Source organism: Acanthaster planci, linkage group LG19 (assembly GCF_054643075.1).
Source record: "Acanthaster planci isolate LZ-2023a linkage group LG19, COTS_SCS, whole genome shotgun sequence".
NCBI lineage: Eukaryota > Metazoa > Echinodermata > Asteroidea > Valvatida > Acanthasteridae > Acanthaster > Acanthaster planci.
Window position 1 is genome coordinate 10,660,966 of NC_141795.1, and position 23,772 is coordinate 10,684,737.

General features: G+C 40.5%; 1 protein-coding gene across 4 annotated transcripts in view; it reads right to left on the bottom strand.

Moving 5' to 3' along the window:
* Window positions 1–23,772, bottom strand: part of LOC110982046 (cGMP-dependent protein kinase 1-like) — a 102,143-nt gene that overhangs the window by 40,961 nt on the left and 37,410 nt on the right. For all 4 annotated transcript variants that reach the window (XM_022240183.2, XM_087149099.1, XM_022240182.2 and 1 more), the window contains 6 exons: window positions 22,951–23,545; window positions 18,860–19,026; window positions 18,326–18,439; window positions 12,092–12,197; window positions 9,605–9,746; window positions 91–185 (listed from right to left, as the gene is read on the bottom strand). In XM_022240183.2, coding sequence (XP_022095875.1) covers window positions 91–185; window positions 9,605–9,746; window positions 12,092–12,197; window positions 18,326–18,439; window positions 18,860–19,026; window positions 22,951–23,495 — 1,169 coding nt within the window. In that variant the 5' untranslated portion in view covers window positions 23,496–23,545. The remainder of the gene's footprint in view (window positions 1–90; window positions 186–9,604; window positions 9,747–12,091; window positions 12,198–18,325; window positions 18,440–18,859; window positions 19,027–22,950; window positions 23,546–23,772) is intronic.

Below are 23,772 nucleotides of genomic sequence, written 5' to 3' on the forward strand. Positions count from 1 at the left end.
AATTTGACTTGAGGCAAGTTTAAAAAAAAAAGCATTTTTACCCCCATCCTCCAAAATTGGAGGGAGGTTTCTCTTGCCTCTCATGTTTACCTGAGGAGGGCTTTCTCTCCGAAATAATCTCCTCTGCCTAATTGTCGGACCTCCTGTGGCTCATCCAGACCAGTAAGAGACTGAGTAATTGTCACCTTGAAATTTAAATCAAATAATGATATTCAAAGCATGTTAGAAGGTCGAGAGTTGTGTTTTTGTCGGGACTGGCTTGTTTTTGTTATTGGAAAACTTCTCAAAAATCTCTGGATGGATTGATGTACATGTAGTTGAATACTTTTTCTCAGCTAATCTGAAGATGTTTGCAAGTGGGCATTAGAACACTATATTTTATAGCACGAATGCATGACACTGTACCTGGCATTAGGCATTTGACACACCATTTTGACACCCCCCGTCTAAGCTCCATGTTAAGTTTCCGCCTGACCTACTAAAGTTTTTTTTTTTTTGTAACTCCGCAACGTCCTCAAATTTGACGAACCTGGCATTGCTTCATCAAGCATTGTTTGTCAGCCATGAGTTTTGTTTAAGATACCCCCATGATGTGAAAACAAAGAGGAGCGTTTTGAATATGATAATGGGATAGGAGGTGGTAACTCAAGTTTAGTGTAAATAAGAACAAAATCTGACTGCCCCAGAGTGAGGATTGACTTGAGGATAAATTTCTGGTCTGCTTGATCACCATCAATTTCAAAAACCCCATCAAAGGGTTCATATTGGTACTTCGGTATAAACAATCTCCCCCTCGGCCAGATTGCTGTTCTGATCACAACCCACACCAAGCAGAACAAATCCATTTTTTTATCTAATTTTTGTCGACAATGTCTGTATATTAGTTGTCACTGCAGCAGCCTGTGCTGTGAATATTTTACGTTGTTTTTATTCTCATGTTAATCATCAACAACATGTAGATAGGTATTCTAACTGTTTAGAATCCTGATTAAGACTTTTATTATTTCATGAAAGAAGAAATTGTAAACCTTTCTTTTTAGTAAGTGAAAGAGCCTGTCAACCTCCTTCCTAGAGTCACTACGTGTAAGTGGATGCGCTGGTGCACGCACTGTGAGTCTAAGGGTAATTAGGCCCTAAATATGTCCGCCGAGCTCATTAATAAAAGTTATACACTCAAAATATTCTATATTAGAGAGTCCTGAGCGCCATGAAATTGAGGAATTGGAGAAATATGGCACTGAACCCCTGGCCCGGACTCTGGGCGTCAAATTCTGAGTAATTTGGGTGCAGTTGGGTCCGAAAATGGCACTATTTGGCCATTTTGCAGAGGGATGGTTTTTCAAAATGGCAACTTTTCTGGGCAGGGACATTTTCTTCATTTTAGGGGTGGTGTGCTTCTGGTGAAAATTTCTCAAAAATTCATTGGTCAACCCCCCGAAAATTGAAAGGAAAATGAAAGGGGACATGTCGATCATCGTATTTCTGTGCAGCCTGGACATCTGTGAGAGTTGTGAGTATTTTTAAAATTATTGCAAAGTGTGGGGATTTATCATTGCAGTCTATGGGAATTTATTTGTAGTGGTGCACCCTATAGAGTGCACCCTGGTAATTAGGCCCTAAATATGTCCGCCGAGCTCATTAATAAAAGTTATACACTCAAAATATTCTATATTAGAGAGTCCTGAGAGCCATGAAATTGAGGAATTGGAGAAATATGGCACTGAACCCCTGGCCCGGACTCTGGGCGTCAAATTCTGAGTAATTTGGGTGCAGTTGGGTCCGAAAATGGCACTATTTGGCCGTTTTGCAGAGGGATGGTTTTTCAAAATGGCAACTTTTCTGGGCAGGGACATTTTCTTCATTTTAGGGGTGGTGTGCTTCTGGTGAAAATTTCTCAAAAATTCATTGGTCAACCCCCCGAAAATTGAAAGGAAAATGAAAGGGGACATGTCGATCATCGTATTTCTGTGCAGCCTGGACATCTGTGAGAGTTGTGAGTATTTTTAAAATTATTGCAAAGTGTGGGGATTTATCATTGCAGTCTATGGGAATTTATTTGTAGTGGTGCACCCCTAAGGTTGCATAGGCAGCCATCTTTTTTACCATGCTGTCATTAAGACATTTTCATGTTCGTAACTCACCAAGTCAATCAAAGTAATCTTCAGTTTATTACTTCCTGTGGAACCCAAGAAACCCCCATTTCGTTAAGAAGTATATTCCTTCATATTTTTAGAGCACTTTGGATAAGACAGCTTAAGTTATTTGTTCATATTTCCTGAGATTTATTTGCATCTTTCAGAGGATAACCATTCAGTGATCCCTGATTACACTTTTACACATGTATGTGACCAACAATGTGCTGTTGATGTTATGCCATACTGTTTATCAGGAAGTAGTTTTCAACTGATTGCTAGAGATTCAGAAGATTTAAGGACAGTTCTGGTTACTCAAGTTTCGAATTATTCAGATACCTTTGGACTATTTTTTGATTCGTTGACGCCGTCAGTCGGGAAACTATAACAGTCATGACAGTTGCAAATTAGTAACTAGACTTCTTTTTGTGACTCAGCTTGCCAAGTTAACTGTTACAATTTTCCATGTATTGCAGTTTTCTTATTAGTGTTTTTCTGCTTCATTAAATTGCAGATTGTTATCTCAATCTCAGTGAGCAAGTACACATCACCAGAGCAGTGTCAAGTGACCCAGCGTTTGTGTGTGATAGTCCACCAAGTTGTGAATGAACAATCATTTCGGCCTCATAAGTTTGAGACATATTCTAGAGTCATGAGAGTTCGAAACTCTTCAAGGAACATTTGTGTCTGAGGCAGCCACAATAACAATCGAAGTTAACAACTGAATAACAGTCGAAGGACAGGCAAAGTCCAGTCGTTATTGTGGTTCCACAACTGTGAATAAAGCAAGTTTTACGTCATGTCCATGTCAGCATCGCCAGTGCTCACTCCTCGTCGAGCCATAAATCCCATAAGTCAAAGAAGAGTAGATCCAGCCATGTTAAATCCACTACATCTGCCACATTGTCCATACTCCGTGAGAAACTGGAACTTGAGAAAACAGAGGCCGCTTTGCAGGTGCAGTTGGCATTTTGCAGAGAAGGAGAAAGAGCTGAAGCTACTTGAGCTAGAAGAAGCAAAGAAAGTTGAGGCAATGAAAAACGAGAGGGAACAGAAGCTGGAACAACTACAACTAGGAAAACAACTAGCAGAGACCCGAGCAGTTATGCAGGTGATAGAAGAGTCAGACGACAACAGTTCCATGGAATCAGAGTCAACAGACATCACTGCCAACAAAAGTGAACAATTGCAGAAATTTCTCAACTCGCAACAAGGCCAGCACTCCCCTCCTTCTTGTACCCCAAGATGAAAGTGCATCAGAGGGCAATGTGTCATCCCACTTGGTTTTGTCAGCCGAGCAGGACAGACGTGATGAACAAGCAAGTGCACCCGAGTTTCATTACCAGAGTGGAGGAGAATGGATGACAATGTTGTTCAGTGCTTGAGAAATGCATTTCACAACTGACTGAGTCCAGTAGACAGCAGCATGATGTGAATCAACGCCTAGTTGCGTCTAGTCAGCTACCAAAGATAGCCGTCCCCCTATTCAGTGGTGCCCCCTACAATACCCCCTGCTGCGGAACTATTTCAATCCCCTCATAGACAGTCAACCCCTCGACGCAGACACACAGCTCAACTACCTAAATCAGTATGGGACTAGCAGGCCAAAGCAGCTGGTGGAGCACTACATGCATACACGCAAGCAAGAAATGTGTTGAACGAGAGGTATGGCAACAGTAGTGTAGTGAGCTCTGCCTTCACCAGTAAACTGCAACAATGGCCAAATTTAATGCCCAAAGATGCAGTGGGCTTGAGAGATTACTCAGATTTTCTGGGGAAAGTCAACATTGCACTAGCAACCACACCTTGTCTGGGAGTGCTAGACTACGCCAGTGAAAATGCTCACCTGGTCGAGAAACTGCCATTTAATCTCGAGACTAAGTGGCGAGACAAGATTAATTTTTGGAGGCAGATCCATGGTCAGAGTTCCTACCCCCCATTTACTGAGTTTGTGAAATTTGTGAAAGTTGCTGCAGACCAAGCAAATATTCCAGAGTTGCAGAGCATCAGTCGAGGTCAAGATAAACTTTCCAGTGCAAGTAATGCTTCGACAAAGCATGCCAGAGGTCAGAACACCAGTTCCTTTTCCACTACAACCAGTCGAAGCGACAAGACTAGAGCATCCAGCAAAAGTGAGGGAACAACTAATGGAGTGCAGTTCTCAGGTGATGAACGTTCATGCTTGTACTGCAAGAAACACCATCTACTGGACGATTGTGAGCGCTTTCTGCATAAACCTTTCCAGGAGTGAAAGGATTTCTTCTTCAAGAGGCGACTGTGCATGGGCTGTGAACGCGCTTGAAATCATCAAGTGCGAGAATGTAATGACAGAAGGTTTGTCAAATCTGCAGTGGTGCCCATCTAACCTGTCTCCATCGCAACTCTCCGAAGACAGCCAGAGGAAACTACTTCTAGTCACCCGCAGTCAGCAACAGCAGGTAAAGAACCAGCTGACAAGGTAACAACTGCAACTCCACCCAAGGAAATTGTCACCGTCCATGGTCTGTCCAATTGCATACAGGTGTGTTCACTGCCTGACCAAGAAGGAGAAGGTGATCAGTCAATGATCATCCCAGTGCTGATTCGCAGCCAGAAAGATCCATCAAAGGAATTCCTTGAATATGCAATCCTGGACGAACAATCAAACAGTTGCTTTGTCTCCAAAGCACTGTGCAAGAAGATGAACCTGCAAGGGCCACAGACAGGGTTGTTGCTAAGTACAATGCAAGAACAAAACGTCCGTATCAGTAGCAGTCGAATAGGTACTTGACATTAGTAGAGAGCACACTGTTCAACTTCCAGTCTGCTTCGAGAGAGACAGCATTCCTGCCAAAAAGTTTCAGATACCAAAGCCTGCAGTGGTGCATCAGTGGCCCCATCTGCAGTGTCTTGCTGACAAACTCATGCCCTATGACTCAACCCTGCAGATCTCTCTTCTAATCAGAAGCAGTTGCCCAAGAGTGGTCAGAACCAGAGAAATCATTGCTGGTGGTGAGGACGACCCCTACGGCCAGAGGCCACTACTTGGCTGGGGAGTAATTGGGAACGTGTGCAACGATGCATGACAAATGGATGGCCAACCTGTGGTATGCAACAAAGTGGTTGCCTCCGTCCAACGGAGCAACCGACACTTCGTTTACGGCACAAAAATCAAAGAAGTGCTAAATCCAGAGAAAGTTCTGAAGGTGCTGGCATCAGACTTTGTGGAAAATCATCAACGGAAACCATACTCGGTAGAAGATGAGAAGTTTCTTAATGTCATGGAAATGGGAATCAAGAAAACTTCCAATGGACACTATCAAATGCCACTACCACTGAAGTCTGACACTGCAACCCTGCCCAATAACCGTCAGCTTGCTGTGCAGAGATGGAACCAGCTGTTGGAAAGGTTCAGGAGAAATGAAAAGTTCCGTGAGGACTACCGAGAGTTCATGGAAGATGTCATCTAAAACTGTGCAGAGAGAGTTTCCCTGGACCAATTTGATGTTGAGGAGGGAAGGGGGAACTATGTGCCACACACCGGAGTCTATCACCGAAAAAGCCAGACAAGATAAGAGTAGTGTTTGATCGCTCAGCGAAGTATGGTGGTGTCTTCCTGAACGACCATCTCCTTCAAGGTCCAAACATGACGAATGGTCTTCTCGGTGTCTTATGCAGATTTAGGAAGGAGGAGGTGGCCTTCATGGTTGATGTGAAAGGTATGTTCCATCAGTTCCACGTGGAAGAGAAGTTCCGTGACCTGCTGTGATTCTTGGTTGAAATTAATCTTTTTCAGGGTATATGTCACGTCCAGAATATTAAACTGTTCATTTTTACTCTCATAGTTTCTTAACGCCAGGTTTTTCATCACAATTGCCAATACTTATTTTGTTGGTGAAACAGTCCCGAAACAGCTCTGTGTTTGTACTTATTTACAAACACTTCTACCTAGTTCTGTTTTGTTTTTCTTCCTCTTCTGATGTTTTTTAAGTTGGGCAGTTGGAGGATTTTGGAGGATTGAGGATGTGCCCTGATAAAAAGTCCCTATGTTTTAGGGTTAAGTTTATCCGTTCCTGGTTTTATAAAAGTATAAAAGCACTATGCATTACACACAATCTAGGCTGGCTGGGTTCTTTCTCAATTCCAGTCCTCTGTTTCAACTTAAACTGGATTCAGTGCATTAAGTCAAGTGAAGGATTTCTAAATTTTTTAAAATTTCACTCCCAGTATTTAAAGTGCCCCTTTCTGAGTTTAACATGTATAAAGGTATCAGTGTGCATCTACCGTATTGTACCTTTCATTTCAACAAGTACGCCCGTATTAAATGACATGAGAATTGTTGGTTACTATGCAGTGAAACCAGTAACAAAATTTTTTTAATGACGTGACTTTTAATCAAGCGTTAGTTATTACTCAATCACAAAGGAGCTGGATCACAAACCATACGAGATGGCCTATTAACACATGCAACAAATTAACTTGCTTTGAAAACAGATACACGCAGTTAAGCCAATTCGCCTTCATATTTATTTTTACAAATAAAAAAAAATTGTAATAATTTGGTTTTTAATCAAAAACTACCGACCCTGAAGCAGCCAAAGGAGAACATGGTGTGAACCATTTAACTGAAGTTGCCAAAGGTTCAGATTCTAGCGTGATATATCTGAGGTGATTGTTATTCAAAAGGGGCTTATCAAAGCAGTTATGCTACATGCATTTAGTGTCATTAAGCATCAACAGTCAACACACACATACATTGTGTCAACATTAAAGCATTAAAACTTGCAAAGCACTCTAAAGATTCAATAAAGCGGGTAATCATATTTAAGAGACTCTAGCATTCCTCCATTGTTCAATTTATTAGAAAGTTTATTTGCAATGTATGTGTATGAGGCCTTGATTTTTCTTTGCCATCGTTTACATGAAAACGAGATTGTGACCAGTCAGGCTGCACAAGCAAGCCAGAGTTTTCCTCCCCCCCCAAATTTATTAAATAGTAATTTTTCTTTTGTGAAATGTTACAAATAGTACCTGTGACAAATTTAAAATCATTTTAATGAACAAAGTAGAAAATTATGCCCAAAATACTGTTTTTTGATCGAAAACGAGCACAAATAGGATTAACGCCCTCCTGTGGTGACCTTGGAAGCAGTCTGACGAGGTGCACCTTCATATTGACCTAGAACACATCATTCCATGTTGCCATTCGAAAGTGAGAACGGACCTCCAATTTCAGCGAAGCTACGATTTCTGGCCCCAAGGGGTCTATAAATTCAAAACTGCCAGAAGCAGAAGAGCTCTGACGTCTGTGTCATCCTTAAAATGGTAGAACGTACAGTCATAGTGGCCCATAGGGCAATGCGGAGGAGTTTACCTTTTTGGACTGCTCTCACTTTAAGGGACTTCCCAAATTAAATTGGTGCAATACCATACCTAATTGAGAACAAGGCCAAAAATCAAAGGCAGAAGACTCATTTGTGCCATCTCTTAATAGAATAGCATGAAATTCACACAGTAACACAGATTGGATGGCTTTGAGGAAAGCTAATTGGTTGACAGCTCAATCTGCACAAGATTTCACCATGTTTACAAGTGATCATTATTTGTATAGAATATATCAGAAAATGATTGGGACATACATGTATATCCAGATGGAACAATATGTCAGTCAAGCTGTCCTGTCTCTTTATGTAACTTTTGAAGGACATTTCCGCAAAACACTAACCTTTGTTTAACATGCGTGTCCGTTGGTCTTTGATTTTTTATTAAATCAGTTGCACTATCATTTTTTAGAAGGTGGTGTTGCAACCGTGGGGTAGGTTTTTTTTGAAAAACAAAAATTGTTCTAAATAGATTTCAATTCCTTCATGGATGTCCACTGCACCCTCAAACCCTTAAATCCACAAAGGAACCCATAAGAAAAGGTAGCAGGCTTGTACCAAACTGCTGTCAGTTGGTCTTTTGTTTTTTATTAAGTCAGTTGCACAGTCCTTTAAAGAAGGTGGTGTTGTAACCACGGGGTAAAATAAAATCAGCAAAGAAAACACGGGAAAAGGTAGTAAGCTTGCACCCAACTGCTCTTACATGTATATCTTTCAGTAACAAGCCACATGAAGTAGCCTTACAGGCTGTACCATACTCTGCAGCCAAGGCATGTCTAGAATTTCCCAGGCACAAGCCTTCTGGACAGTCACAAAGCTTCAAAGAGAAGGTCGTTTATCCGTGTTTATGGGTCATAGGCAGGGCCTAAGCAAGCCAGGCAGCCGTTGATGTATACAATCCCACATTCCCATGGGAATTGGCCAACTCCAGCTAGAGTATACATGTATTTTTTTTCTGGCTAAGGGGAAGACCCTATGTTTACAGTAACTAAACAAGGCCGTTCAGCATGAACAGAGATAGGCCATCTTGGGGTTTTTGACAGTTGGTTGGTCGTAAGAAAAATTTAAATCAAATCATTAGCAAAATGACCGTCCAAAAAGACGGAGGGCACTCTGTTGAGCACACATCATATGTACTGATATTGGACAGAAAAGAAACAATCGATATCTAAAATCATCCAACCCGACACGGCTTCATTATATAAATTCTTGAAATATTTTCATTGCTCAGAATTACCAAAGAAACATATTCATTGATAGGACTTTCCAAATAAATATAATATATAAATTTCTTTTTAATGGCGTAAACGTGGTATGTATCGATCAAATATTGATAAGAAGGGAAATAATAGATATCTAATGTTGCCCAACCCTCCTGGAAAAGTGTCATCAATCGAATTTTTCAAGAATATGACCTCCTTTCTCAGACCATACAAAAAAGTATTACATATCCAACACAGCAGGGTTGCCCCTCTGGCTGCCTGACTATATACTGTAAGAACCAACCCCGTTATACATGCGTCTTCGCGTTGATCGTAAACATGTAACCGGAAAATTAAACACCCTTTTGAAAATAAACATGTTTTGGTGTTCAGAAGGTGTTACCATCCGTTAAATGTGTTTTTGTGTCTTGTTATTTAAACCCCCTTAATGCGTCATTGTGTCCAATTTCTTATTCAATACATATTGTTCACAAAATAAACACCATAAAGTGTTTAGCTTTTGATTATTAACACGTTCAGAAAGTGTTACAGGCACGCGTTAAAAAATTATATAACATATTGACAAGTCTTTTCTTATAAAGTACGGATCTTCCCAGATTTAGAGACCAAGGCCCTTTAATTTATAAAAGGTAACAAGTGGGGGTGTTTGATCCTAAAATCAATGCCTATGTTTAAAATATTATAACATACACGTTTTTGTTTCCTTCTTTTTTTTTTCTTTTGGAACTTCTGTTTCCGTTAATCACACTAAAGCTGGCTCACATAATCACAAGCTATAACATTAAAAATTGATAAAACAAAAGTTGGGCAATGACACTTCCCGCTAAGGGTTGGCAGGAAAAGGACTGGGGAACAAGGGAAAAAAGTGGAATTTGAGGGAAATACCTACCGATCCTTTGCTGATGATGTAAAAAGTGTCTCCTCTTGTTCCTTCTCTTACGATGTACTCTCCTTCCACAAAAAAATCTACCTCCAGACTCTCAGCAAGTTTAAACAAATTGGAGGCAGACAGTGACTGCAATATTACAACACTGGGAAAGAGTGGCCAGAAATAAAACAAAACAAAAAGTCGCGCAAAGGTACCGGATAAAAAAAATCAGTTGAGAATTAGGTGGAAAGGCTTCCGGGGTAGCACCATGCGAAGGAATACATGTATATCTCTCTTATGAGTATGTGTGGTTCTGAAAAGAACCAGGAGTATACGCAACGTTTCAGACTGCGTGCTCAGTCCATCGTCAGGAGACTGAAGAGATGCTGAAGATGGAGCTGTATATATAGGGTGACTGGATGCAGTGGGGTGTGACGAGGATGCTAGTGGTGGATGCACAGCTGGGCGCTCATTCGGCTGGGCTGTGTGGAATACCTTGATGCCATGCTTGCTCAGAATATGCTGGATGTGGTGGGAAGTACAACCTAGGTAGGGTAGAGAACAGAACTAGGGGCCTTATCTAATTGGCTTTGAGTATACTGTAGGAGACCCTTCAGCCAGGAGGGGATCTTGGTCTTGGGTCTTGAATCTTGATCTGCTGGGGCTTGTAGCCTTTTCGTTGAAGTGCTGTGGAGATGTGGTGCAGTTCTTCGGTGAAGTGTTCCATGTCGCAAATGTTGTAAGCCCTGCAAACAAGGGCTCAGTTGACAGATGACTTGATCTTGGGGTGATGGAAGGAGGAGCTGTTGAGGTATCTGTCGGTGTAAGTGGGTTTGCGGAACACCTTGCGGGAGAGGCGGCCATCTTGACTTCTGGACACCTCAACATCAAGAAAGGAAATGCTGCCATTTCTTTCTTGTTCCATGGTGAAGTGAAGCCTGTTAAGGTGATCCAAAAAGTGTCGGAGGTTGTCTTGCCCCTGCTGCCAGATGACAAATGTGTTGTTAACCTACCGGAGCCAGATCTTGGGACGGTGGTCTGCGGTGGCGATGGCAGTCTGCTCGAATTCTTCCATGAATATGTCAGCTAGAACCGAGGATATAGGCGACACCATAGAGGTTCCAGCTAACTGTTCAAAGAATTTGTCCCGCCATCGGAAACTGGTTGAGTTGACGCAGGTCGTGAGGAGGTCGTGGAGCTGGCTTGGGTAAGGTCGCTGTGGTCCTTGAGGGTGGTGTGCGTCTGGTGACGTTGGTGAAAAGGGACACGACATCGAAGCTGACAATGATGTCGCCTGGCTGGACTTGAGGTCTTGAATGATGGATGAAAACTGGTCCAAGTTCTTGATGTGATGCTGGGTCTTGCCAAACAGGAGATGAAGAATCTTAGCTAGATGTCTTGCAGTGTTGTAAGTGGGCCTCTGCCTGGGGCGGTTTGCTGCGTGAGATGTTGTTGGAGCTGGTGATCTTGAGAAATTTCTTGATTTGTCGGTGACGAGCTTGCTTGAAGGCGTCGTTGCTGGATGACGTGGTGAAACGTTCAATCTTCTTGAAGTCCACTGGGGACATAATGGTCTTGAGCTGGTCTTGGGAAGTGAATATCTCTTTTTCCAAAGATTCCATGGTGGTCTGGTAGCACCAATGCAATGGAAAGGGAAAGGCTAGCCTTGTGGAGGATGGAGCGGGACTTGTGGCTGCGGACCAAATCACGCAAGCGGAGTCCTGGTGGAATGGTGTCGGGATCTCTGCATCTCTTCAGGAAGGTCAGGCTGCTGATGTATCTCCCGGTTCTTTTCAGGACCACACACGGTCATAAGAGAGATGTATATTCCTTCGCATGATGCTAACGCAAGCCTTTCCCACCTATTGCTGTCTTTCGCCATGAATGGCCTGAAATTCCATCAGTTGCAAATTAGTGTGAGAGGTATTGTATCTAAAGTATTTTTCTATAAGTTTATTTGAACATATCAATTTAATCTGAAGTAACCACATCTATTTGAGGAGGAAGTGTCCATCTGTTTCTCAGCACTCATTCGTCTTCTATTTTCAAGACATTTTGCAAATCTACCTTGAAACATAAAATTCCCTGATGCAATGAGCACTTAAGTTCTAATCCTCAAAGAAGTCATATCAAACTGGAACTAATACACCATGGGGATTAACAAAATAATATAGTATTGATCACAGTAAATATTTCTGCCAATATCTGTCATTCACTAAATGACAAAAATTACGCGAGTTTTAAAGTGATACGAGATGCAATTTCCAATTTATTCTTTTGAAGGGAATACCTGACTGTCAAGGGCATGAAAGAAAGGTTTTGCAATCATCCATCTAGAATTTAGCAATTAGTACACTATGAGATCTAACACTCATCGGAAATTCATTAAACACTTTCTGTTCTCTGAAAGGGCACTGTTCTGATAGTTCCAGCATTTTTAAATTTACATGAATGAAATAAAAATGGAGTCAGACGGGTTCCAGACACTGTAAGATGGCTACAACCTACCTCTTGAGAAACTGGAGATGCTCGTCGTGTCTCTGCATGGCTGTTTTCATCATTATGACTTGGAATGCTGTTCGATCTATGGCCCAAATCTTAGCATCCGTCACAGCTAAGGAAGGAAATTAAGACATAGAGTTAACAGGAATCTTGACTTTTGTCACAGACAACACAATGACAATGATCTATCTCGCCATGGCGAGTTACTATCTTGCCGCGGCCAGTTAGCTAAAGCTAGCTCAACTCCCTGCATATTAAGACTCAGTCTGGATATCAAACCCAATTATTCCGACTACTCTTCTAATCAAAGGTCCGGTATCACCCAATGTCCACGTAACCAACACTCCACCAGATTTCTTGGAATAGTCGAACTATTCGGAACGTCACCTGTCCATATTAAATTCAGTTTAACGTCAACACTTTTTCTTGCGCCTCAAATTGTAAAAATTGTTACAAAGATTAAATCATTTCGACCCTAGATCTGCTTCGTAATTGGGGAGTACTCCGACCGATATGATCCGGAGAATTCTTGGCACAGACTAGGCCGAAAATGCCAAAACATTACCGATACCATCCAAATGGTCTTTTTCTTCTCCCTTCACTCATTCGGATACAAATTCTATTCATTTTTAAACATGTTTTGATAAATGGAAAGCATTTTTTAATTGAACGTGAAGGTCTTCTTTATTATTATAACTTCCAGTATGACGATGTCATCAACCCGAATTTTTGCACACAGATTGCAGTTATTAAGGTCACTGTATCTACCGATTTTCAAGCGATTGTGGCAAACTTCACCACAGATATCTATCCAAAATGATTTTAAAATTTTTCAAACCTGTAGCCGGAGGATGCTCGAGCGTTGCATGACGTCACCTGGCATGTTTTGAGGAATGCTATTGTGTCGGAGACTAACACCATTGGAATTAGGTTCATATTCATCATCAATTTGGAAGAATAAAGCACTTCTGGTTTGGACCAGTTTCGAAGGGAAAGTAAGGGTCAAGCGATTTTACGTACAAGAGAAGGAATAAAAAACGAAGATTAAACTATCACTTGGTGCGAAAAGCAAGTTGCGGGAAGACACAGTTGATTTTGTGTGCATTATAAAAGATTTGTCATGAATAAAAATTGTAATTTGACACCTGATGACACAAGCATGACATGATTTTTACAGTATATTTTTAATTTGTAAGGCTCTTTATTGTGTAACTTTGATGAAGTTGCAAGATTGCCAAGTGGCCTACAGGGCTTTCAAAAATGTTTACAAAACGTAAAAGGAAAATTCAATATCAAAATTCTATAATAAATCGGGTGATAAAGTTACATCTTTAGATCGTATTCCAAATCTCTGTAAGGTTTGAAGGGAATCAACCAAAAGCAAGTGGCGAAAGTCGTGTATAGAACAACCCTGTGTTATGTCTAAGGGCAAAATTGGAAATAGAACTAACTAGAGGTTGTCTGTCTGTTTGCCAAAAAAACAGAACGCTTCTTTGCATTCTTTTTTAAACTAAACTAATCAACTGCATGAACCTGATGATAGCATTAGGTCAAGTCATCCCACCTGACAAAGCTTGTGAGGTTTTTTCGCAAGCTCTCGGACAAGCATGGAGCATAAAGTGATTATTAATATAGGTAAGGTAAGGGCAAAAACCTGTTATATAAATTAATATCAGATATTTCTCCGTAACGCAAAAATACATCTTAAAATTACAAAAATTTTATCAGGGTCTTTCTTGGCTATCACTTTGATAACAATCAAGCATCGCAAAGTTACCAAAATGGTGGTTTGAAAATGTGTACAAAGTGAATGGGAAAAATTAAATATTCAAATTTCAAAAAGAAATCACGTGATGACGTTACATAACAAAGTTCTTCTAGGGCTATTCTTGGATAGTTGTCCAAAGGTCTGATAAGTTTGAAGTCGATCAGATTTAGTAAACTGCCAAAGTCAACTGGTGGAAGGAATTGGGTTGAAAAAGAAAAACTAGAGGTCATCTGTCTGTTTGCCAATAGAAGAGGGGGCTTTTTCCCATCCTTTTCTTAAGTTGAACAACCAATCTACTGCAAAAACCTGATGACGTAAATCTTTCATTCTGACCACTTGGGTACAAGGTTTAAACCCAATCACGCATGTACTTCAGGAAATAACGTGCTTTAAAGAAAATGTAAAATTGACTCCTCGTCTGATGACGTCATCATCATATCAGGTACATTTTCGTCTATAACGCTTTCTTTCCTTTTCTGCAACGTTTGAAATCAATGGGATACGTACGGATATATACTTGTAGATACATGTATAGGGCTTTAAACAGTGCACCTTGAATGACATGTGACTTGTCTCCAGATGACGTCATTGTCACATGAGGTCAATATCCTCTTAAGCACTTCCTTTTGAAGATATCTGCAAGATTTGAACCGGATCAGACATGTACCTCAGGAGATATAAGGCATTAACGAATACACCTTTAATGTCACTTGACTTCTCTCTCCATCACATCAGGTCAATATTCCTCTAAAGCGCTCCCTGATCAAGATATCTGCATGATTTGAACACGATTGGACATGTACTTTAGGAGATATACGGCCTTAAAGGTTGCACCTTTAATGTTTCGTGACTTCTCTCCTAAAGACGTCATCATCACATCGGGTTAATATTCCTCTAAAGCACTCCCTTTTCAAGATATCTGCATGACTGAACCTGATAGGATATCTACTTCCCAAGATATAGTGCCATAAAGAATGCCCCTTTAACGTCACGTGACTGATCCCCTGATGACGTCATCAGCACAGCAGGTCTACATTCGTCTGTCACACTTTCCTTTCTAGTTATCTGCAAGATTTCCACCAGATACGACATATCCTTTAGGAGATAAAAGGCTTTGAAGTTTTCAGATTTAATGCCTAAAGTCAAAATAGCGCGTACAAAACCTATGGAGAAAATAAAATATTTCAAATTCACTATAAAATAAGCTGATGACGTCATCATGACGTCAGCCGTTTGCAATAAACCTTGCATCAGGGTTTTTGTTGGCTATCAGTTTGGCAACGATCAAACAACACAAAGTAACCAAAGTTGTGACTCGAAAACATGTACAAAGTCAATGGGCCATAAAATCGTTTGTAAAAACACTGCTCCGTTAAGCTCATGTCAAGTGATTTGCGCTTAAACTGGAAAAATTGAATGAAATATTACTTCATATTCGGACTCTCTGGTATATTTCAAGCCGATTAATACAGCGTAAAGCACACGATTTCTCTTTCGTTCTCATAGTATCCTGAACCGAAGTTAAGGTCTACTCGTTCACTAATGTTAAGTGGAAAAATGTGTACAAAACCTACGGGGAAAAATTTAACACTCAAAAATCAATACAAAATATGGTGATGATGTCATCACGACGTCATAAATTAGAGTATGATTCTGAACCATGGTCTTTCACCGGCTGCAACTTTGATAACAATTAAGGATCGCACAGAAACCCAAATTGTGCCTTGAAAACATGTACAAACACTGCTCCTTTAAGTTCATGTCACGTGATTTGTGCTTAAACTGAACAATTCTAATGACATGTTACTTCATATTTAGCCTCTTCCAAAGCGTATAGTACCTGATTTCTCTTTCTTTCTTACAGTAATATTGAGCCGAATAATGGACTGTTTGTTCAGTAGTGCTAAGTAGAAAAAAGTGTACAAAACCTATGGGGAAAAATAAAATATTCAAAAATCAATTTAAAATAAGATGATGACGTCATCATGACATCATAAATTGGGCTACGATTTTGAAGCATGGTCTTTGACGGCTGTAACTTTTATGACAATTGAAGATCGCCAAGTAACCCAAATTGTGCCTTTAAAATATATTCAGAGTCAATGGCATAAAATAAATATGTAAAGATCAATAATAAATCACCATTTGACGTCACCATGATGTCATGTTTCATAAGGGTATATAATGTCTATGCATAAGGGTTCTTCATTTGTATACGTTTGATGAAAACCTCAAGTTGCAAAAGCACTAAACAAATGGGATTTTCAGCAGGAGAAAGAGGAGAAGAAGAAGAAGCCAAAAAAATTGCTTTTTGGACAAAATTGCAAAAAATCCAAAAAAGAAAAAAAAATCTAACGAAAACAATAGCTGTTCCGGCTGACAGCCGAAACAGCTAACAAAGTGGACGGTGATTGGGGTTGATATGAACCGCAACATGAGCCATTCAATTCAGACTAGACTATATACTATCGCCGGGTCGGCTGGCCCTATACACTTCCTTGGTCTCTCCCCTTATACAATTGTTGATGGCAGAGTTCTGTACATAAATGAATAACTCTTTCAGATTGTCAAGTGCCAAACCCTAATCTTGTGTATTTAGGTATCACATAGTACTCGTGAATGGAAAAATCACAGTCTCAACCATACTTCTACGTGTTTGCCATCATTTTGACCTGTAAAGTATACTCCAAATTGAAAAACCTGGCTTGGTGCGGATAAGGTATGGGCGATTGTTAGTATCCTTATTATTTGTCAGCCATGATTGTAAAACCTTGCTTGTTTGCCATTTGGGCTTGCCATTGTACTGATAATGTCAGAGTAAAAGGCAAATTGTGCTGGTAGAAACCAAGAGTGGTAAACCATACAATTTAATGTGTTATAATTAGGTTTAGTAGTTTGAAGTACCATTGCAATAGAAAAGGTAATTTCACGTGGGGATTGGTAAAATCATAACGCTGTAAACCTTTGTAAAGTTAAAACCTTGCTTATTGGCCATTTGGGCCCTGTATTAACGGTGGTGTATGTTGAGGATGTCATCCAACACCATTATCATTTAACGGGTGGTCATATTGAGCTGTAAAGTACACATGTATTGTATTTGTTGCTGTAATGGCTCGGTTGCCAAATAGGCTTGGTGATTGAACTGACAATTATTGCCGCATTGCTGGCCATTGTGACACTGCAAATTTCTGGTTGTAATTCCAGGATTCTTAAACCTTGCTTGTAAGAGGGTTGCCTCGTTTATGACTGATGGCTGTGCCAAATAATTAGCCTTGGCTACCCCTATGCTTCTCTCCCTTGTGGCTCTTCTCACAAAGAATGCCATTTTAGCAAAATGTAAAAAAGAAAAAAAAAACGAATAAAGAACAAGAAGAATGCCTCTTTCGGAACATGGGAAAAACCGCCCCAAAATGCCTTTTTTCGCAAGATTTCGAAAGAGCAAAGCAAAACAATAAGAAGGCCTTTTTCTCAACTTGCGAAAAAGAAATGGAGGAAAAATCTGTTTCGGCAGGTACTGAGAACAAAAGCTGTTTCAGCTGGTGTCTGGAAAAACAGCTAATTATCCCTGTAACTCGGAATTCAATGATAACGCTTTGTGGGAATGCTGATTTCAATGGTAATATATCTCTGAAATACAGAATTCAAAGACAACATGGAAACATCTTGGAAACATGTCATGATAGATGAAATTCAACAATGCAATCTTAGAAACTCGGAATTCAATGCTAATGCATGTCAGAAACCCAGAATTCAATGGTCATGGCCTATATAATTATTTCTGACGGAGACACGGGTATTCATCCTTCGTGTTGAGCAAACGGTTGAAATTGGAATGGAAACAAGATGAATAGCAGAAGGTCTGAACAAGGCCATTACCAGACTCGGGGGCCAAACCGATAAGCAACTTCCCCGGTGCCTTTTTGCATTGAATGATCTCCCAGGCCAAAATAGAGCCTATATAAAGCAGCTGCTCAGACATAATTTCCTCAACAAAATGGCTCTGTCCATACTGAACAATTATCCTCCTTAATATCTCTATTCTGATTTTTAAAATCCTCATTTTTGGCTAGGGTATGCCCCGTTGCCCCCCCCCATCTGCGCTCGGGTCTGAAACGTGCTGGTATGACGCCCTTTAGGAATTCCATGTTCCATTGTCATTGTTTTTCCGAAATACATTATCCTAGAATTCCAAGTTTCCAAAATGCGTTATCGTTATGCAAGTTCAAATAGCTATATTTATATAATTATTGAAATCAGTCTTCTCTCAAAGCGTAACCGTAGAATTCGTTGTTTTGGGATAACATATCTTTGCAGTCAGTTTTATCCAGTGTATGTTTCTCTGTTTCAACGGTAAGTTAACTCAGTAACGTGGTAACATGGATGGTCATTTAAGCCTCTATAGTTTTTGGAATGAAAAAGGTTTATTACTTTTAAAAGCTGGAAGTTGTGGAGGAGCTGCTGAGAGAACATACCAATGACAGAGGCCGTTCTTGTACAATTGTAGAGGATGGCGAGTTCTCCAAAAACCTTCCCTCGTCCCATCTTACCCAGCTTCTTGCCACTTTTACTGACTTCAAGATTCCCATCTGAAACATGAACATTCCCGAGGAAAAGAAGAAACAATTAGGTTTACTCTGCAAAAGAACGAGGGACACGTTTGAAATAAAAACATACAATACATGCGGAATGAAAGGAAAGAAGAGAGGAATAAGAATATTTATCTTGTGTATTTTTTATAGAATGCTCTTGCTTCAAAACCTCCTTCATAGGCATACATTAGTTGTTTCAAGGTTTTTGATTCCAGGGGATTTTTTTTCTGAAATGGCTGTCCATATTTTCAATCCCCGGTTTTTAGATTTGACGTTTTGAATTCTGCATTTAAAAATGGTTATGTGTCACCGTGGTGGGGGGGGGACTTCGTCCCCTGCCCCTATTGGGTGCACCATAGGTCACTGTATAGCATCTGCTACCGGTTCTGCTCAGTCTAAGGCTACAAGGGATTTCACCTGCAGCCACATAGAAGTGTGCCCCTGCGTCGCCCTCCCTGATGACAAGCTGTCCCGCACCAAACTCCATTGGGTACATGCACTCCACAATCTCCTTGACCTGGGTCGCATCAAAGTTCTTGGTGAAGTCATTGTCCAAGATGGCACTTTTTATTAGCTCTTTTGAGCTGCATATACAAAAAAACAAATCAAATGTCACTGCACAGTTTCAGCATTTTGTCAGCGCAGGTAACAATCAGATATTACTACAAGGAAATTTACTTTTCTTGCATGGCGCACATCAAGTTATACTATAATGCAGCCTTCCACAATCCCCCTACCTTGTGGTCCATACTATTTTGATTTCTTCTTTACAAAAGATATTCTTCTACCCTGAAATGAAATAAACCTTAGGATAATACACGTAAGTCCAATTTTTGCAGTTAACAGATCTGGCATGTATTTGGGGGAGACACATGCTACTTTTATTACAACAAAACCAAAGAAAATACTAGATTATCGGGTTTTATCAAATGAAGTAATTAATTGCAAGTTTAAGGCAGCACCGACAGACCCACTCAGCAAATATTTTCAAATGTACATTTGTGAAAATATGCATAGTTGCGTCATTCGAAAAGTCTGCTGACAACATTCATGATTTGTAATTAAAACAGTGCTTTAAAAAATACATGTTTTTAAACCTTTTTCCAATCTGGGTTAAAATTTGCAACGGATCGACTAATAGAGGCAGCTTACCCCGACTCACTTTTTACGCTTTTTAGCACTACCTTTCATTCGAGCCATGAACACACACGTATTCCTAGTTCTGTCATCACATTATGGATTTTGTTCAGCACTTCAATTTTTTTTCTGTTTTGGACTCCCGTTGCTAAGAAACTCATCTCCTGACCACTGCATCCTCGCTGCATACACGCTAAGTCAAGTGTATTCCGTTAAATTGGAACTCACCTCTCGTACATGACTGGAATTTGGTAAAATGGTGCTTTGTACGAAAACCAAGGGTTTGGGAAAAAAGCAGAATTAAACACACATTCAGAATCACCCTCGCAGCACCATCCGAATGCAATTGTTCACACAGCGAGTTAACATTTAGATTAAAGCACAAAAGGATTCTCATTTAATTTTTTTAGCTTCTTCGGTGTACTGCCGAAGCAGCTATTGCTTTCGTTAAAGTTTTTTTTTTGGCTTTTTGCAAAAAAGCCATTCTTTTTTGTTCTTATTTTTTGGCTTTTTCACAATTTTGCAAAAAAGGCATTCTTTTTGTTCTGTGTTTTTTTTCTTCCTTCTTTTCCTTCCTCTTCTGACCAATAGCCCATGTGTTTTGTGCACATTTCTCCTGCCATCGACTTTGGTCCTTTTGCAACTTTGGATCTTCATCAAACTTCCACCAATGAAAGTCCTTAGGTCGAAGATGTGCATAGAACAATAACATCATGATGATCTTTACCAATTTAACACATGTATGAAAGCCCTTTTTCACCAAATTGCAAAGAAGCCAAAGAAAGAACAAAAAGAATGCCCTTTTTGCAATTTCCAAAAAAGGCTAAAAACACAACAAACAGAACGTCTTTTCTGCAACTTGCCGGTGTTCGAAACAGTTAACAACTTAAGAAAAACAAAAGCTTTTCAGCCGGTGACAGAACAACGAAAAAAAAAGAACAAAAGGAATACCATTTTCGCAAAATTGCGAAAAAAGTAATAAAGAAAATCAAATTTACAGCACTGTGTGACATCAATATAGGTCAATATTGCTTTTTTCTCAGTGGCAAAGAAGAACACACCATGTTGATCACGTGCAACGTTCCCAGTATTTCCCTGTTGGGCAGCTTCCATCTAAGATTTCCTTTCGACAATTATAATAGTACAAATATGGCAGTAGTTTTAGTAAAGGTGTATATTCTCGACCGGGATGTTAAGGAACGCAACACTATACGAGCACAATACAGTGATTTTGTCAGTATAAAATGTCTTTTGCTTAAAGTTCATTATACTAAGACTACATGCACTACCTAAGGCAGAGACGGCTATACAAGAAAGGCTGATACCATTCATCGGTAGCATATATCTTGAAAAGATGTATTCCTTGTATTTCTTCTCCTTAAAATGGACAGCTCACAACAAATCTATGATGTTACTTCTGATGCCAATTCACCACGTTTGTCTACAGCAGGTTTTTTCTCTGTGTCAGCATGTCCCCAAAGGTGCTTCTCAGAGCAAAGCTTTCAGATGCAAAGCGTGCATTACGGCAGAGTGGAGAGTTCCGTGTCGGCCATGTTGCCCTTTTGAAAATAATTACTGACTACGCCAAATCATGCCAGCTCATGTATCCATTGTAATAACTGACATTATGCGCTCGCTGAATGAACCCCGCCTGTCTGATTATATAAAAATCCTCGCCGTTATGCACAAGCAATGGCCATCATTTCCTGCTCAGGAAGACATTACAATCTAACAAAAAATGGCTTCACGCAGCAACGTGTCTCGAGCTGTCACCCAAAACCTCAATCGTATCTATTGTACGAGAGCATGTCAAACTGTGTGAACAGTTAAACGCACAGACTACAGTGACACCAAACATGTCATTGCTGCTTTGCACGGCAAGGTATTCATGCATACTACCCCTTATGAATTTCTAAAGACAATATTTCTTTCAGATTATTAAAATTACCGAGTAAGCTCATTGCAAGCTAGCCAAACGTTGCTGGACGGAAAATTGCTGGCATATTGCATTGTGTAAGGCCCACATCACTGATACAAAGACAGCTCTTTGCAATTAGCAAACTGTAGAAACAGCATTATCTTAAAGGTATTTGAGGTGATTGTGAGCAGGCTAATGTGCGGTTTCATGTGTACGTTAAATAATAATAATACGCTTCTATTACCGCTGACCGAGCAGGGCTGCGTTGATAAACACAACCTTGTGGAACCCGTGACCTGACCAAATGATAATTGGGAGTGGAAAAATTTGGGAAGTTCTTTGATGACTCTTCACGTAATTTCCAATACTTTTACAATGGTAATTTTGAATGCTGCCTTATCTACTGTCTATGTATTACCACAGCATTTACTTACAGCTGAGATTTATGTCCATCATGCAGTAACTTTATCTATAATTACTTGGTTCATTTGAATGTTCCCAACGGCTGGATTTAGGCATCTCAATGAAACCTATAATCTGCAACTCTACCATGAAATATCAATTTCATTTGACTGATTGTCATAGCAAATGAGTGGACTCCATGGCAATAAGATCAAAAACACTCCTCCAAACGTGCACCATTATGTGCAGCTCGCTGACAACAGCAATTGCATGACACACATGGATGACTAAGCCTAATCTCGGAAGAATTTCCCCAAGTTACAGATTTTCCAGAAAGTCAAGAACCACAAGATACTATCAAGGAAAACTCCTGCGACAATGACAGGCATGCACAAGCGAGGCACATTCAGGCGAGGAACTTAAGGCAGTGTGTATTTGTGTGCTTTTAGAAATTAAATTTTTTATGCACAGAACAAGGCCAGGCATAGCGTGCAGAGATAAGCAGATATAAACCAGATCAAGAGCATGAAGCTGAGAGCTGAAGGTTTTTCTTTGTAGTGATGCTTGGCGATGAAAGAGAGGCACTATTATTTCTCCCATGATTCGCAACTCACAGAAACAAGGAGCTCTATACACAGATCAAGGCCAAGGATGAAAACGTCGAATAACACTTTCGTTGCACACACATCATAATTTATTCCTACTGAAGGAATACGTGTCATAATCATTGAAAGGCGCATACTCAATCCCAATTTATATACAATATAAATTGGGATGTTGATTGAAATATTTTCGAATGCATTCTTTGTCTCCAAAAAGGATCTATTAAGCAGATCATATTTGGCAAAAATTCACTTCTTCCCATGTCACAATTGCGAAATTTCAAAGAGGATCAGACTTGGCTTTTCCTTGATGCAGCCGTGCACCTGGCTCTTTTATTGGGGGGGCTGATGTTGAATGCCAATGTAATCATAGTTAAAGGCCCTCTCACGTACTTTGTCCTCGTACTTTTTTCATGTCATTTTCATTATTTGAATAAGTATAAACTTACCTGGATGTCTTCTCGTATCTTTGCAAGGTATAATTATCATCTGCTGACGTCACGTTATCCTGGATTCCACTTTCGCCAGACACCCCCTGTTTCTTGTTTCGGTCTTTGTTTGCCCCGGCCATCCCTCGTTCCTCGTGAATGGTGGATAGGACATCTGGCTGCACTACATCCTGCAGTGTTCGCTGCTGCAATACAGAGCGGAGCTTGTGAACCTCCTCGCGGAGTTTTCCGATCTCCTCCTCCCGCTCTGAGAGGAGCTCGTTGCAGGACTTGATCTCCTTCCGAACCATCCCGAGTTCGGCATCCCTGTCCATGATATCCAAGGCCAGCTGGGCCACCTTTGCCTTGAGCTGAAGCAACTCGGAGTCTTCCTTCCCTTTGCCATTCTCAGACCGGTTAGCAGTGCCGGGGGACCGGGATTGTGTGCCTGCTCCATTACCCATTGTCCGTCGTCCCGCGCCGACTGCTCTATTACTCTGAGCCCCGTTGCCGCTGCCTAAAGGGTTTTTCCCGACAAGAGGGCTCTTTTCGCTCGGTGGTGGCATGAATAATGGATTTGCTGGTCCTCTTACGTCACACGTTCGTGAAGCTTACACTGCAGCGATGACAAAAAGGAGTTATGTTTATATTGCTGAACGACATGTTTTACCACGAACCCGTCTCTTTTCCCCAAAACTGTGGCTGTGGCGGCTTATTCACCGTTTTTTAACAACGCCGACAAGTTTATTCAGTGCACGGGTTGAATTTTTCGATAGAAACAGTCTTGTTTGGAGTTGCTGTTTGGCAAATGTCTGTTTCCTTTCTCTGACAACCTGAGGGTCT